This window comes from Rhopalosiphum padi, chromosome 2 (genome assembly GCF_020882245.1).
Source record: "Rhopalosiphum padi isolate XX-2018 chromosome 2, ASM2088224v1, whole genome shotgun sequence".
NCBI classification, from domain to species: domain Eukaryota; kingdom Metazoa; phylum Arthropoda; class Insecta; order Hemiptera; family Aphididae; genus Rhopalosiphum; species Rhopalosiphum padi.
The window spans coordinates 48475984-48490593 of record NC_083598.1 but is presented as its reverse complement, the minus strand read 5'-3'; the positions used below and the strand labels follow the sequence as shown (position 1 = coordinate 48490593).

Below are 14610 nucleotides of genomic sequence, written 5' to 3'. Positions count from 1 at the left end.
CTTGTAAAAACATTTAAAACCTCTCTGAACACTGGATTTTAACAACGGTTAAAACCTTATGAAAAATTCACGTAAATTCATTTTTACCCATACAATTTATCGAGTCTACATCTCTCGCTAGGCGTAGAGTTACGTACCCGATGGGAGAATAAACGTAGAAAATCAACAAAAATATTACGTTAATGTTATAAATGACATTATATTAATATATATAATATATACATTATACCAAAATATATTACGCAGCTTATATCACATCATTATTAATTATTATGTATTTGATAAATTATATTTCATATTATAGAGGGTACCTATTCCTTCACTACGAAACCGTTCTTGTCAGCCGTGTACGACATTTTCTCGTTGCCGCCTTCGGGGGTGACAGACGAGTACGACCCCTCTTGGTTTAATGTGAAACCGGTTCCATCGTCGTTTTATACCAGCGTTCCTTTTTTCATCTAAGTAGTTCCGTCGTTGAGCGCATAACTGAAATTCGACAATGGGCAATAATATGTTATGTAAAAGTGTCCAACGAAAAAAATAAATATTATGTACCTAAATTGTAACATTTAGCCCGTAATATTATATTATAAAATGAATGACGGATTTCAGGTAAATCATTTTTACCATAAATATATATTTATTAATTTATGTTAAAAACAGGGAAACTGGTGTTTCAATGTATGTATTTACCGACATGACGTGGCAAAGATAATATTCCCTATATAGTATGCAGCTTGTATATTTAGTGGTCCGCGTATAAAACACACTTTTTATCGCTATTGTGGTGTCAATTTTGTTTTATAAGCTTTGTAATAATTTTTATTATGTAGTGATTAATAATTAATACTTAACAGCTAATACAATTATTAAAATTATAATTAATAATACAGTTATACTTGAATGAGACGATGGGGCTAAATATCGTGTCAAATACAATTTACCTATATAACTATTAAATAAATGATACGAGTATTGGAAGGTAAAGTCGTAGGTTAATACAGAAAATAAAAATGGTGAACCGAAATACTCAATAATAACTACCTATAACATCGACAGACAATTTTTACAGTAGTTTTTACTGACCATCTTATCGAGGTTTTACAAATGGTTCGGTCGGTTCAGTTATGGTTAATTTGAGGAAGTATGAAAATAGTTTATGAACACTTATGTAGGTCTAAAACTAGACGCATGCAGTTTGTAGCACCACTCGTTAGTTTAAAATCCATGTTTTGTTTGCTTGTGTTTTGATAACGACTGTTAGGTTAGGACCTAACCATTAGGTTTTTGGAAATCAGAAAACCTTTCAAATACGCGTGTACTGTGTAGGAACTTATTACAATTTTGTGTGAAAAATAAACTTACGCTAGCATGAACTGGCCTTTTGTGTCCGAGACGCTTTCATGTCTTATCAAATACGTTTTGGACTTGTTGAACTAGTTGCCGGCGCAGTCGCCGAGAATAGACAGTAGTTAACCAACAACAACACTAACAACTCAATGAATTGCACCTGCGGAAAATAAATACCAAAACATCCGAAACTATTATATTGTAATAATATTATTATGTAAAATGCAATTCTTATCCACAACGACAAAATATCTGTAATAATTTAAGTAAAACAGCAAATATGTATTATATTACATAAAATATACACGTTTAATGTGTATTCTATAGATATTAACGGCCATCGTCATTGTGATCGTTGTTGTTTATTTATATTTGAATGAAAATTGTACTTGTTGTGGCTGCTGTTATCGAGTCGCCGACTATGAGGACGATCATGAACTGGGCTTTTTAAATATTAACCAAAAACTAATGTAAAAGAAAGTACATGCTGATATTAATTTTAATAAACATTGGCCACCTTCAAGGCACATTTACTGAAATAACAATTAATTAATAATTATAATATGTATAGACATATAACACTGCGCAATGTACATAATATTATAGTTATCATGGTACCACTTCAACTAATTATTACAAATATTATGTGTTGAGATAATTAGTTTGTCATCATTTCACGTTTTCCAATTTATGTATTTGTACCCAATATTATGGCATGACGTTATAGGTTGTCTAGATTCTGAGTGGAGAGAAAAATGTATTGGTTTTACAATAAATTATTCATTTTTGTGATTTTTATGGTAGTTTTCGAGACAGAAAAAATACTCCAATCGTCAACATTTTAGGTATGTTTTGATAGAAATTTGATCTTTTAGATACATTGTAAAAGGAAAGATCTCATTTTTTTTTTTTTTTTAATAATTTTTAAAACCCAATGAAAACAGCTAAAATACGGGATTATTTACGAAACATCAGTTTTTGACAAAATCGATTTTGTTGTTAATACTAAAGGAATAACCGTAGACTCGACATTTTAACCAAATATTTATTTAACGGTTTTATAGAAATGATATTAAATTATTTTTGTTTTGATTAAATTTAAGATGTTCTAATTAGGCCTATTTTAATACACGTAGAACATTTTTTTTTTTTTTGAAGGTGTATACAAGGTTTAATTTATACGTATTACTATTTGTGGTTAAAAAATTACAAAATTTAATAGCTACTTTTTTTTATAGGCGTTTTAAATTCAATTTTTTATGAAATTAGTTTATTTATTTATTTTTCAAATAGGGATCATCTATTGCGAGGAATTATTCAATGACGAGGTATGTTACTCATAAGTCATAACACTCATAATAACCTATAATATAGCAGAGCAAATTCTCAAATTCTTTCAACTTTTTAAGCGTTGCTTATATATCTAAAAAAATTATAGTACGAAAAATATCAACAATACTATAAAATTAAGTATTCAAATAGGTACATAAGGTAATTCACATGTATATTTGTTAAAGTATTTCACAAGTGTTTAGTCTGAGACTCTGAGATATTTAAATTATTGATAATAAAATTGGAATATATTATAATATTGTCAAGTATAAAATTAATAACGCATACCTTGATTTGTTTATGCATTTTTAAGTTGCTCAACGTGATAGCGATTATAATAAGTTGTCTTTAAAAAATAATACCTGATTAGAAAAATGTATAATGTATTCCTGTAAAAATTATTTTTTTTAAGTTTATTGTATTTTAATCGACGTAAAAAACATTTTACCTCATATACTTTGAAAACAGCCCTAGGCTTGTGCAGTCTCTGAGAACTGTTGTAATTTAAAACTACCTAACTAAAGAGTTATCGTAAATTGTTTTAAATCTACAAAATTACAAAATAGTGTTAATCGTGTGTCCTTAATGAAAAATAACGAATGGGATAATAATTAATCTTCTAGTCGTCTCATGTAAAAGTAAGTATTAAACATTTAAATCAAACATTGTTATGATTAAAAAAAACTAAGTTGAACTAAATTTGAATTTAAAAAAATGAAGTGAAATTGTGCAATTAGATACCACTTTTGTTTACGGTAGGTGTCGAGTATAGGTTACTGTGATGGATATATTAATTTTGATAGTCAATTATATAAGTAATGTTATTAATGAAATAATGAAAAACGATTCTGAATGGAAACAGCCTATCACCCTATATCACTAACCATATTTCATGTTATGTGTTTTAATCGGTAAACGAACACATAACTTCGTATTACATTTTTACACAGTGAATAATTTCTTATTGATATTTATAATAAAAGAAGTAAAAAAAACTTTCAATTAAATAACAAAAATATTTTGAAAATTATATTATTTATAGAAAACGATTATACAAAGATTTGGTCAACATTTTAAATATCTACGGTTATTCGTTTTTGAGTTACACTAAAAACAAAATCGATTTTGTTGAAAATAGAATTTCTGCAAACATTTTGTAAAATTATACTTATGTAAAAGTTAGTCCGAATGTTATTAAGTTGATATAACATAAAAGTGTTAATTTCTTATGTAATACAAGATAATATCTCATAAATTAATTATTAATTTAAAAATTAAAATATTTATTATTATTCTTTTTAGAATATTCTAATCTACAATTTATCATAACTTAACCTTGAAAAAATATAATTCTCTGATGCCCATAATTTATTTAAATTAATTAGTTATATTTAAAAAATTAGACATATTTTTTAAAAATTTAAGTAGGTACCTCCTAATATGTATAATAATACATATACTGTAAACACAAATAATTATTATATTTACATATATTTTAAGTTATAAGTTATAATTTTTAGTAGTAATTACATTTTTATATCTTCCATTGATATAATTACTTGGTATTGCGTTTAGCCAGTACACTTTATTTTTAAAAATTATGTATATTTTATTTATTTATGATTTATTTCATAATAATATATTATGGTGTTTTATTGATTAAACATGTTAGATACATTATTACTATGGATAAAAACAGTTAATCGAATTATTTATATATACATATTATGCTACTATGAAAATGTGAAATTCCAAGTTTTGACATTCTTTCGATTTTTTTGTAAGTTGTATCTTGAACAATAATTGTCGATTAGGAAGAAAATGTAATACATTTTTTTCAAGATAAGCAACAGTCTAGCCAGTATGGTTTTAAACTGAAATATGTCATTTCAAACAATCACAATTCGTATGTATACATTCATATATATATATATTGCTTAAATGATTTTAGGATGTGTTATCGTTATTGACGCCCAAAGAATTTGAATCGTTACCTACTTATAACTTAGTTTAGCGTCTGGCATTAATAATAGTACAGACAAGACTCTAGGCTGAACTCCGGAATAGTCATGGTAAGTTGTTTCATTTATGCGATAAATACTTTAATTTTATTAAAAATTATAAAACTATATTATTATAACTAGATAATAAACTATATTACTTCGCATAAATCATAGAATTATTATTATTTTTGATGTACCTAATTGAATTATTATAAACTTGTTTTTTAGGTAATTTTAAGGTAAATATTATATAGTTAAACAAATTCACGAACTTGGAAGCATAAATTATTATAGGATCAAATTGTATTATATTTTAGTAAGGAACTTAAACTACATTTCTGTATAATGTTTTTACTTTCCATATTATACTCGTATTATTTAATAATTTTTGACCAAACCAATAAATATTTATCACTTTTAGAGAGCATTCAGTTTTATATCATATAAATATTAAAGTAATAAGCATTAAACAAAATTAATTTGGAATTATATTCATTAGTTTGAATTTTTTCATATATTAGGATTTTACATTTTTATTTGTTGAATTTTAAGTTTTTTTTATTACACAATTTATGTATAATACATGGAATCATAACTCATAAGTAAATGTGATATAATAATAAAAAAATAAAAATAAAAAAGACATGGTTCATAGAGAGGGTCTTCCCATTGGAAGAATGTTGAATTATATTATTAATTTTCATTATTAATAATATGTTAAGTAGGTACCTACATGTAAATCTACAGTTTTAATGTTAAAAATATATTACGAGTTAAAATTTAAAAATAATTTTTCTATAGGTTGCTAACTAACTGTGTATCGTTTTTACATCTTAATATTCATAAATCATAAATATTATAATATAATATAATGTTTAATATAGTGTTTCTTTCATCTTGAATAAATTAAAATTACTAGTTAGAATTTTTTACGAAGTTAATATTACAATTTTCAGATGTTTTGCTGAACTAATAAGTAATAATTGAATTATAACAATTAATAAACAGCATATTATAAAATATAACAAATTTAATGCTTCTAATCGTTATTCTCTATAAAATACTTTTTTACGGTTTGTAAGTTTTCCGGATAAGTACTTCAGTATTTGTTTATAAAATATTAAGTAACAATTAATTTTTAAATAATTATTTGTTATAATTTATAATCAATATTATTTTTTGGTATAATACTCATCAAACAATATATTATTTTATTATAACTATTAAATTAACTATAAATATTTTTTAAATTTTGAAAATGAATTTTTTTATGATTATAATTATTATTTATGGGTTGTTTGATGTTTTATGATCCAAGATCTTTATAAAATATTGATGTTTTAATTATCTAATGTACTTATCTGCTTAAATCTGATTTGTTGAATTATATAAATAAGATATAATGAACGTTATATGAACGTTCATACGTGATATTTTAGCATTAAATATGAATCATGACTATTTAGAGTTCCTAATAACTTAATTCCTCAATACCTTATTTTGGAATTTAAGATATGTAGATAAAAATAAAAAAAACTACAAATTGTAGTAGGTATAATATGTATCATAATTTTAAAAATTTTTTATCGTTTTAGATTATTAGTCATATTGTTACAACTATACATTACTTTATTGGTATTCTGCCTATCATTATACATGATTATAGGATATTTATGTAAGAATATCTTTTAAACAGTTTTTAAATTGAATCTAAGTACTATAAAAAATTAAAAATAGGATAATAATTTATACTTTGATGAAGTCTCAGCAGTTAAGACCCAATTAGAGTAAATTATAAATTTTTAAATATTTTTATAGATTTTTTTTTTTTATACTTACTTTTAAGTGTTACTTCATTTTAGTTATTATAACTTATAAGTCTAAATACCTTTTTACAGTTTATTTTTTTGGAGAGACTGATATATTATATGTACTTAAACAGTATAATATGTATCAGCAGCATAATTATTAAGTAATTAAGTAATATAATGGTAAACCAAGATTTTGGATTTTATTTCCTCCTTCTGGAGATCATTTTTTTTGGTCAAAAAGTTTAAATATATATTATAATGTTAGGTTATCATTTTAAATTATCAAAAATATAATATATTTGGTCTTATGCGACCACTATACTTAATATAATTTACAAAATATTTAGACTAATTTTTAGTTATTTTATAGACATTTGAAATGTATTGTAATTATTGTAGTTTAAGAATATTAAAATAAGAATTATTTTTTTTAAGTATTTTTGTGTCTTTTTTATTTAAAGTTAAAATTTTGATAAAATCATAAATTATTTTGTAGCTAAAACTAAATTTTTAGATTCTGAATAGAGTGATGAATGTATTAATTTTACAATGATGTAAGTTTTTATTATTTTTTTTTATTTTTGTGACTGTCATCCTGGTTTGGAGTAGTAATAGTACTTTGACTTCAGCCCCTCTTTGATAAGGAAAATAAATCTAGTTAGTACTTTGAGGGGTCAAATGTAAAAAAAAAACCCTAAAAAGTAACGGAAAAACAGTAATTTTTACGCATAACCAGTTTTCGACAAAATCGATTTTTTTTTTATTTTACTGTAACTCAAAAACGAATCATTGTAAATAAATGAAATTTTCACCAAGTATTTAAATTAGCGTTATCTATTTATGATTACATATTCAAAAAATTTGACTTTTTTAAAGCTATTTATAGACAATTGAAATTTTCTATTTTTCTAAGATTTTTTTTTTGAAATGCCTGTAAAAAAAAATTTACCATTTATGGTCATCCAAGAAAATCTTTAAAATGTATAACAAGGTTTATTTTAAGTAGTAATTATCGTAGTAAAAAATAACTATAATTACAATATAAATGTATTGTAAAATATACATATAGTAATATAGGCTGATAGAACTTCTCCACTCAAAATAATTTTTCTATGCAATAATTTATCATTTAATTAAATTTTAATACATTCATATCCGTAACTACTGAATGACCAGGTACCTCGAGATACAATGAATAGTTATTTATTTACATACTTTTTTAGTTATTAAATGATTTTTAATTTTAGATAATGTTGGAATTGGATTGATTATTTATTCTAGTATTAAATATTTTACGACTTATGAGTTCGCTTATTCAAATCGTGTATTGTGGAAAGATTCATTCAAATCAAGTTTTAGAAAATTTAGTATAATTTAGAGTATGAAACTTTTGAAAAAATTCGTTTAGAATACAAAACTTATAGAAAAATTTTGTCTTGGATATAAATTGTAAATTACTATTACCTTTGTTAAAAAAATACAATAAAATTACATAGATGGGATTGGGGAGATAGAAATATCACAGTATACATTTTTTAATTTAATATTGTGTTAAACTATAATTGTAATTAATAAGTTTTATCTTGTTATTATATCTAACTGTAATGTGTGATTATGATACAGTTCCGCATCTGTGATTAGTTATATATGTGTGATAGTGAAAACGAGAATTATTAAAAAATAGTTCACATTAATCCAGTGTCCTACGTCATACCTACATAGTGACTAGTGTTATATAAAATTATTATAAACTGTTGACTGTGCTAAAATGCAAAATAATATTTCTAATGCTACTATGTACGAGTATGCAGTAAACAAAATTAGTATCTAAAACTTTTAGACTAAAAGTCAGCATTTTAACCATTTTATATTTTGAAACATAGCTTGTCTAAGTTTGGTATTCTAAAATTCGGAATTCTAAACTATGACTCTAAAATCTACCTCAGTGATTATGGAGAATCTGGTTGAGTACAATGATGTTTAATATAAGGACTATAGACTTTAAGGTTTTTTTTTAAGCAAATATGATTTTAATTATAATTTTAATATTTAACTATTTATAAAATTTGTATTTATTTACTTTTTCATTGTCTTTCCAGGCACCTAAATTGTTGTGGATAACAATTATTCACGTCTTACTATGGAACTTTATATTTTCTGTAACTGAAAGTATTGAATTAAATGGAGCTGAAGATTTATTATCAAATAATTTTCGTGACCGAGTACGGTTTACTACACATATTTGTGATCGCTTGAAAAATTTACCACCACCAGCTGCTTATAATAATAATGATGAACCTCTATCTGATTCAGATAGTGATGGTAATTTTGAAAATCCGGGCTTAGTTAAAAATTTGAGAAAATCATTAAATCCTGTAAAAAGGCATGCAAGCTTACGATGCTATAACCTTCATACACAGGAAAATAACGAACCTAATAAACCAGATCCTTCAATAACAAATGAGTGGCAAATGAAGTCGACTCCTGTAAATAATGCATTTGGTGCAAATTTGCAGAATGACTTATTAGTGGCTCAAAAACCAAAAGTTGTAGAACTAAAAAAAATTGACATTAATTTTCATAAAATGGTACATCAAGAACCATTGTATTCTACAGTATCACTTTTACAAAAAGGAAACCTTATTGGAGAAAATCCTAACTATGTCCCAAACCTTCAATTAAATTTACAAGATAAGACGAACAAAATTAAATCATTAATTTCTGCTCCACAACATAAGTTAGTCGATGTAATACCTGTTAAATTATTGGATGAAAGTCTACAAAACAAATTTGTCAAGCCACCGCTGACTTTTCCATCACCTTCTAAATTTATTAAATCTCCCGTATCTTATTCATTATTCCGGCCAACTGAAGTACATAATAATAATGATAATGTAGCAGTGTTAACGACAGATAACGATAAACAAAGTAACCCGTCAAAACTGATTCCACTTTCACCACATAATATACCGAATAAAGATGTTTATCAACTAGATTCGCTAATTGAGAAAAAACCATTATTGTCTGCTGTTCCATTCATTCAGATTAACAAGCCAAAACCTGTAGAAATATTGGATGACAAACGTGTACCACCTATCGCGTATCGACCTACATCTCCTCAGTATATAAAAGTTCCTGTCATAAAACCAGTATTTGTACCAATTTTTATGCAAAAAGAAGTATCGATATCACCAGCAAATGAACAACCGCAGACAACCAATTTTGGTTTGTTATCACAACCTAAAATAACCAAAAACGGCATTGCTGAATCAACGTCTCAACCAAACCTATTTGAAAAAGAAGTTTCAATATCTCTGCCATATAAAAAACCACAGGGCTTAATTGATTTGTTATCGCCTCCACAATATATAAAGACTTCTGATACTGAAATAGTACATAAACCGATCGCAATCGAAAAAGAAGTATCAATATCTGAACCAAACGTACAACAAAAACAACCGATAATTGATTTGCCACCACAAACTCCGATATTTATAAGGACTCCTGACAAAGATTCATTAAACCCGGCGATACCAGGAAAAACAATAGTATCAGTAAATGCACCGTACGAGCAAAAACCATCAATAATTAGTTTGCTATCGCCTCCTCAAGTAACCGAGACATTCAACAGTGAATCAACATCTCAGATAATACCGATTCAAAATGAAGTTTCAACGCCCGCTTCGTATGTACAACAACAGCCATTAGTTAATTTTTCGCCACCACCTCCACAGTTTCAACAAATTAAAATACAAAAAGAAATATCAATACCATTACCATATCAACAACAAAAGATTGGTGTACCTCTAAAGCTAGTTAATTCTTTTAACTCTGAATTGTTATCTCAGACAATTTCTCAAAAAAAAAATTCATTATATGATCAACAAAAGCCAATCATTTTGCCATCACCTCCTCCATTAATCAAGACCACTACTTCAGCGCATGCCAACTATAATTGAATAATAAATATTCACTATTTATTTGTCACAACTTTAAAAACATCAACATTTTTGCATTTATGATGTTTTTGAATTTGTGACAAAAAAAAAAAAAAAAGATGGTTTAATATAAAATAATTTAATTATATAAATCCATAATTCATCTTGATTGCGGACATTCCTTTTTATTTAAAAATACTCGAATTATGTATACAATTTATCAATTATCCAATCTTACAATGTAAAAATTTATAAATTTTAATAATTTAAAATTAATAACAATTTTTATACATTGGCCATGTGTATTAAATAACTGTATTGAGTTTATTACATTTTTAATAAAACATATAGGAATATGACATATATTTATAAACTTTTTCATATTTTATTATTTTACACAAGCATTTTTTTATATTTAATAAATATAATTATTAAAGTTTTTAATATAATATAAGAAATTTAATTTTCTTTATTATAATGGTTCATAAAGAATAACAAAATGTATTAGTGTATAATAGATTATTGAGTGTTCGAAAATTTAAATTAATAAAATTAAACATTTAATGTTTAATTAATTAATTGTTTTTTGTTACAATTAATCAGAAACTTAAGAAGATCTGTTTCTTAATGTTTTAATGAAATGTGCACTTAAGATGCTTAGTTATTGTGACAGCGTTTCTCAATCTGATTTTATTTTTAAATTTTCACAAACAAAATGTTTACATTTTTTTTAGTTAATTTAGCCCCCCCTCCTAAAAATTTCAATGAATTTTTGCCTATGCTTATGACTATGAGTTATACTTATACATAATAATATATTGCTAAATTTATTTAAAACTATTTTTATTCAATTTTGTTTATCATGTTTTTTAAATTATTATTTCTAAAAAACGTTTTTAATTATTGATCTACAATCAGTTCGAGAGAACTAGATGATTAAAAATTTAAAAAGATTATCTTCTATTTGTCGTGTGACAAATTACTTCAGATATGCATTATATATATATGTATACTCAAATTTGAGTCACGAAGAGCCAATGCTTGAAACCAACATAGTACATTTTAACAGTTTGCATTTCGGGAACTGTTTTTAATGTTTCAATTTTAGGGACAGTATGTTAGCAAATGGAAAAAAATTAAAGTTTTAAACGTTTATAACCGGTTTCAAGCACCATCAAAAAAATTAAATTAATTTTCATAACATGCATATCCAAACAACAGGTTTTAAAGTTACAAGTTTATTATATTTTATTATAAATTATAATTTGTTATTAAGCTATATTATATTCTTATATTAAGTGAAGTACTTAAAATTAATATGATATTGTTCAGTCTCTGGTCTTGAATATTAAAGATATCGGTCCGTCCGGTTTGTTTATCAATAAAGATTTACTGTCCAACTTTGGTCCTGTCCAAGTCATTTCAAAGTTCCTGACAATCTAAAACATACGTAGATAAGATAAACTTTTTACAGGTATATTCCTATTACACACTGTTTATACAATTTGTATAATGCGCTAGTTCGTGTGTGATTCATAAATACAACTTACTTTTATGAGCACGACCTGCAGGAATTGTTCTGACAGACGTCTCGCTATACACGTCCTTGGTCCGTGACCAAAAGGTAAGACCAAATACGGACTAACTGACTGGTAATCGACGCTGTCTTTTAGCCATCTCTCCGGCACAAATTCGTCGGGTCGCCGGAAGTATTCCTCCCGACGGCAGCTCACCTGGTTTTGCGTGACCACGACCGACTATAAAAATGTTCAGAAAATGAAATGTTTAGTTTATTATTACTTCATCAAGGCTTCGCTGCCGACAGCATAAATTTGGTAGGTACTATTATAATATAATATAAATGAAACGTCATACAGTCATTACGGTTCTTAAGAAACTTATCAAGCTTAACGAGATATATAAAAAAAAAATGTAGTGATTAAAAATATATAAATAATTTAATTTACAAGATGACTGTTATCGATCATGAAGTACGTTTGTTTTATTCAAAAATAACGTTCTGATGATTTTAAAAAGGTTAAAAAATTTAAAATTGAATATGTAGCCGGTGGTCGAGAATTCTGGTATCGATTGAGTGTACAGTAGTCATCCACGTTTCGAGTAAAAACCTTTCTATAGTCATTAACTGCACAGTAAATGCGTTTGAAATATATATTATATGGTGACGTCTCGAATTATTATATTATATTTTATAATAAGGTATGTCTCGTTTACTCCTGCCGGGACTCTGTATCCCGAAAACACGCACTCCTCTGGTAGTATCCGGCCGACGCCTACCGATATCGGATTCATCCGGAACATCTCTTTGACGACCGCTTTCGCGTACACGGCTCGCTCCAAAATTCCATAGGTGACCGGCGTGTTGTTGTCCGGAAGTAGAGCTTGTGCCTCAATGAACATTTTTTTCTGCACGTCTGGATTCGACGACAAATGGTACAGTCCGAAACAGCACGAATACGTCGCCTAGAACCGATAAACCTTCTATAAAATCTATAAGCCCATTTAAAAATATTCATAAAACGATAAATAACAATAATAATACGAGTAGTAAACACTTATACGTGTATCACATTCGCATTACAATATACGTATGTTTAGTTTAGACGCACCCACAAATCATGGTCTACAGGCGTGCTTCCCGTCTCAAATCCATAACCGATTACAAATCTTCAGGTATTTTAATTATTGTTTTAACCACTAGAGAATTCATTAGCATGATCGTACATTCGTACTGGATTTGTATATAGAATTGTTATTTTGATGCAGAATCGTGTAATTGCTTCCGATTTAATCTGACCATTAAAATATTTTATTATTTTGGTAACTTCAACTATATCATTATTTTGCAACATAAAATATTTATCTTCAACATTTTTTGAACTCATCACAAATTTTTCTAATGCAACTTCTTCATACAAAGTTTCAGTTAATAAATTATTTAAATTAGTATTAAATTTTATATCTCGTTTCAATACTGGATATATTATTGGAGTTATAGTTTTATTAATTTGAACGCCAATTTTTTCCATGACGCGGTTATATGCATCTTGGAGAGGAAATCTATCATTTTTACAACTTTTTTTTAAAAACTGTAAATAGTTTTCATACTTGAATGCACTAAATAAATCCAAATTTCCATGAATTAAAACAAAATCAGCTAGATGTATCAGACTATGAACATTATATCCAACATATCCTTCACCATAATAAGAACCATATTCATGTACAAATCTTTTTAACATGTCTTTAGCCAAATTATTATGGGTATTACAAGTTTCTGAAGAAATTAGAAGTCTTTTGGCATAGTTTAAAATCATAAAATGTTTAAGTAGAGGTTTCTTCAATCTCCCTTTTAATACAATTATAGGACCCATATAAAGAAGGAAAGTGCGAAATTCCGTTGCCTTCCAATGTTCACATTCTTCAAGTGATCTGGACAAGCGATTAAATTCTGATGGTAAATAGCATTTAATATTAATCAATTCTTCAGTCTTCTGAAACAGTGTTTGGATCTACCAAACGAAAAGGTTTTTTACCTTTTACCCAGAATACAATTAGCTTCTTCATAACCCTTAAACAAATATTATGCATATATTCAAGTATCACTATGGACGTTATATCAATTGAAAATTCCTCTAAAAGAGCTTGAGTCTTTGTGATAAAATGAATCCTGTTTGTCTCAAAAAGATTGATTTGATCTTAAAGGGGCATTTAAATTTAGATAGGCCATCCTTTTATTATCAATATATGTTCCTTTAACCACACAGGAATTACACCCATGATAGGCATCATCATCATGCCCTTTCACATTTAAAATAAATGACTTTGCAGGTGTATTACACACAACCTACTGACTAATTTCAAATTTCATTAATTGATCTTTTATACATATTCCATTAATTAAAATTATTTTCATTTCAGAAGTAAAATATTGTAAACATTCATGACTAGATGAAGGTTTTTTAAACTTACCATGATAAATACCCACCGGCATTACAATATTGAATAACTGAGGAATATTTACAAAGCTCAAAAGAATGGGCCAAAAACTTGATTTTAAACTTAATGTAAGAGGAAATCCATCTATATTAAATCCAAGTTGTATTGTAGTATTTTTTCAATAATATCAAGATTTGCAGTTATTAAGATTTTGGT

General features: G+C 26.4%; 3 protein-coding genes and 2 pseudogenes across 4 annotated transcripts in view; 1 reads left to right on the top strand and 4 right to left on the bottom strand.

The window, feature by feature from the left end:
• Nucleotides 1-14610, bottom strand: part of LOC132922933 (histone H2B-like) — a 110072-nt gene that overhangs the window by 78643 nt on the left and 16819 nt on the right. The window lies entirely within an intron of this gene.
• Nucleotides 312-1697, bottom strand: LOC132918988 (uncharacterized; annotated as a pseudogene).
• LOC132921331 (uncharacterized) lies at nt 4642-11835 on the top strand. Its single transcript, XM_060984301.1, has 2 exons — nt 4642-4754; nt 8596-11835. The coding sequence occupies exons 1-2, from the start codon at nt 4752-4754 to the stop codon at nt 10453-10455; spliced, it is 1863 nt and encodes a 620-aa protein (XP_060840284.1). The 5' UTR covers nt 4642-4751; the 3' UTR covers nt 10456-11835.
• Nucleotides 11657-12946, bottom strand: LOC132921332 (cytochrome P450 302a1, mitochondrial-like). 2 transcript variants are annotated; one of them, XM_060984304.1, is made up of 3 exons: nt 12733-12946; nt 11985-12191; nt 11657-11873 (listed from the first exon to the last, which is right to left on the bottom strand). In XM_060984304.1, the coding sequence occupies exons 1-3, from the start codon at nt 12853-12855 to the stop codon at nt 11763-11765; spliced, it is 441 nt and encodes a 146-aa protein (XP_060840287.1). In that variant the 5' UTR covers nt 12856-12946; the 3' UTR covers nt 11657-11762. The 2 variants fall into 2 exon arrangements, with proteins under 2 accessions (XP_060840287.1, XP_060840285.1); XM_060984302.1 differs by having other exon boundaries at nt 12670-12945.
• Nucleotides 13146-14185, bottom strand: LOC132918987 (uncharacterized; annotated as a pseudogene).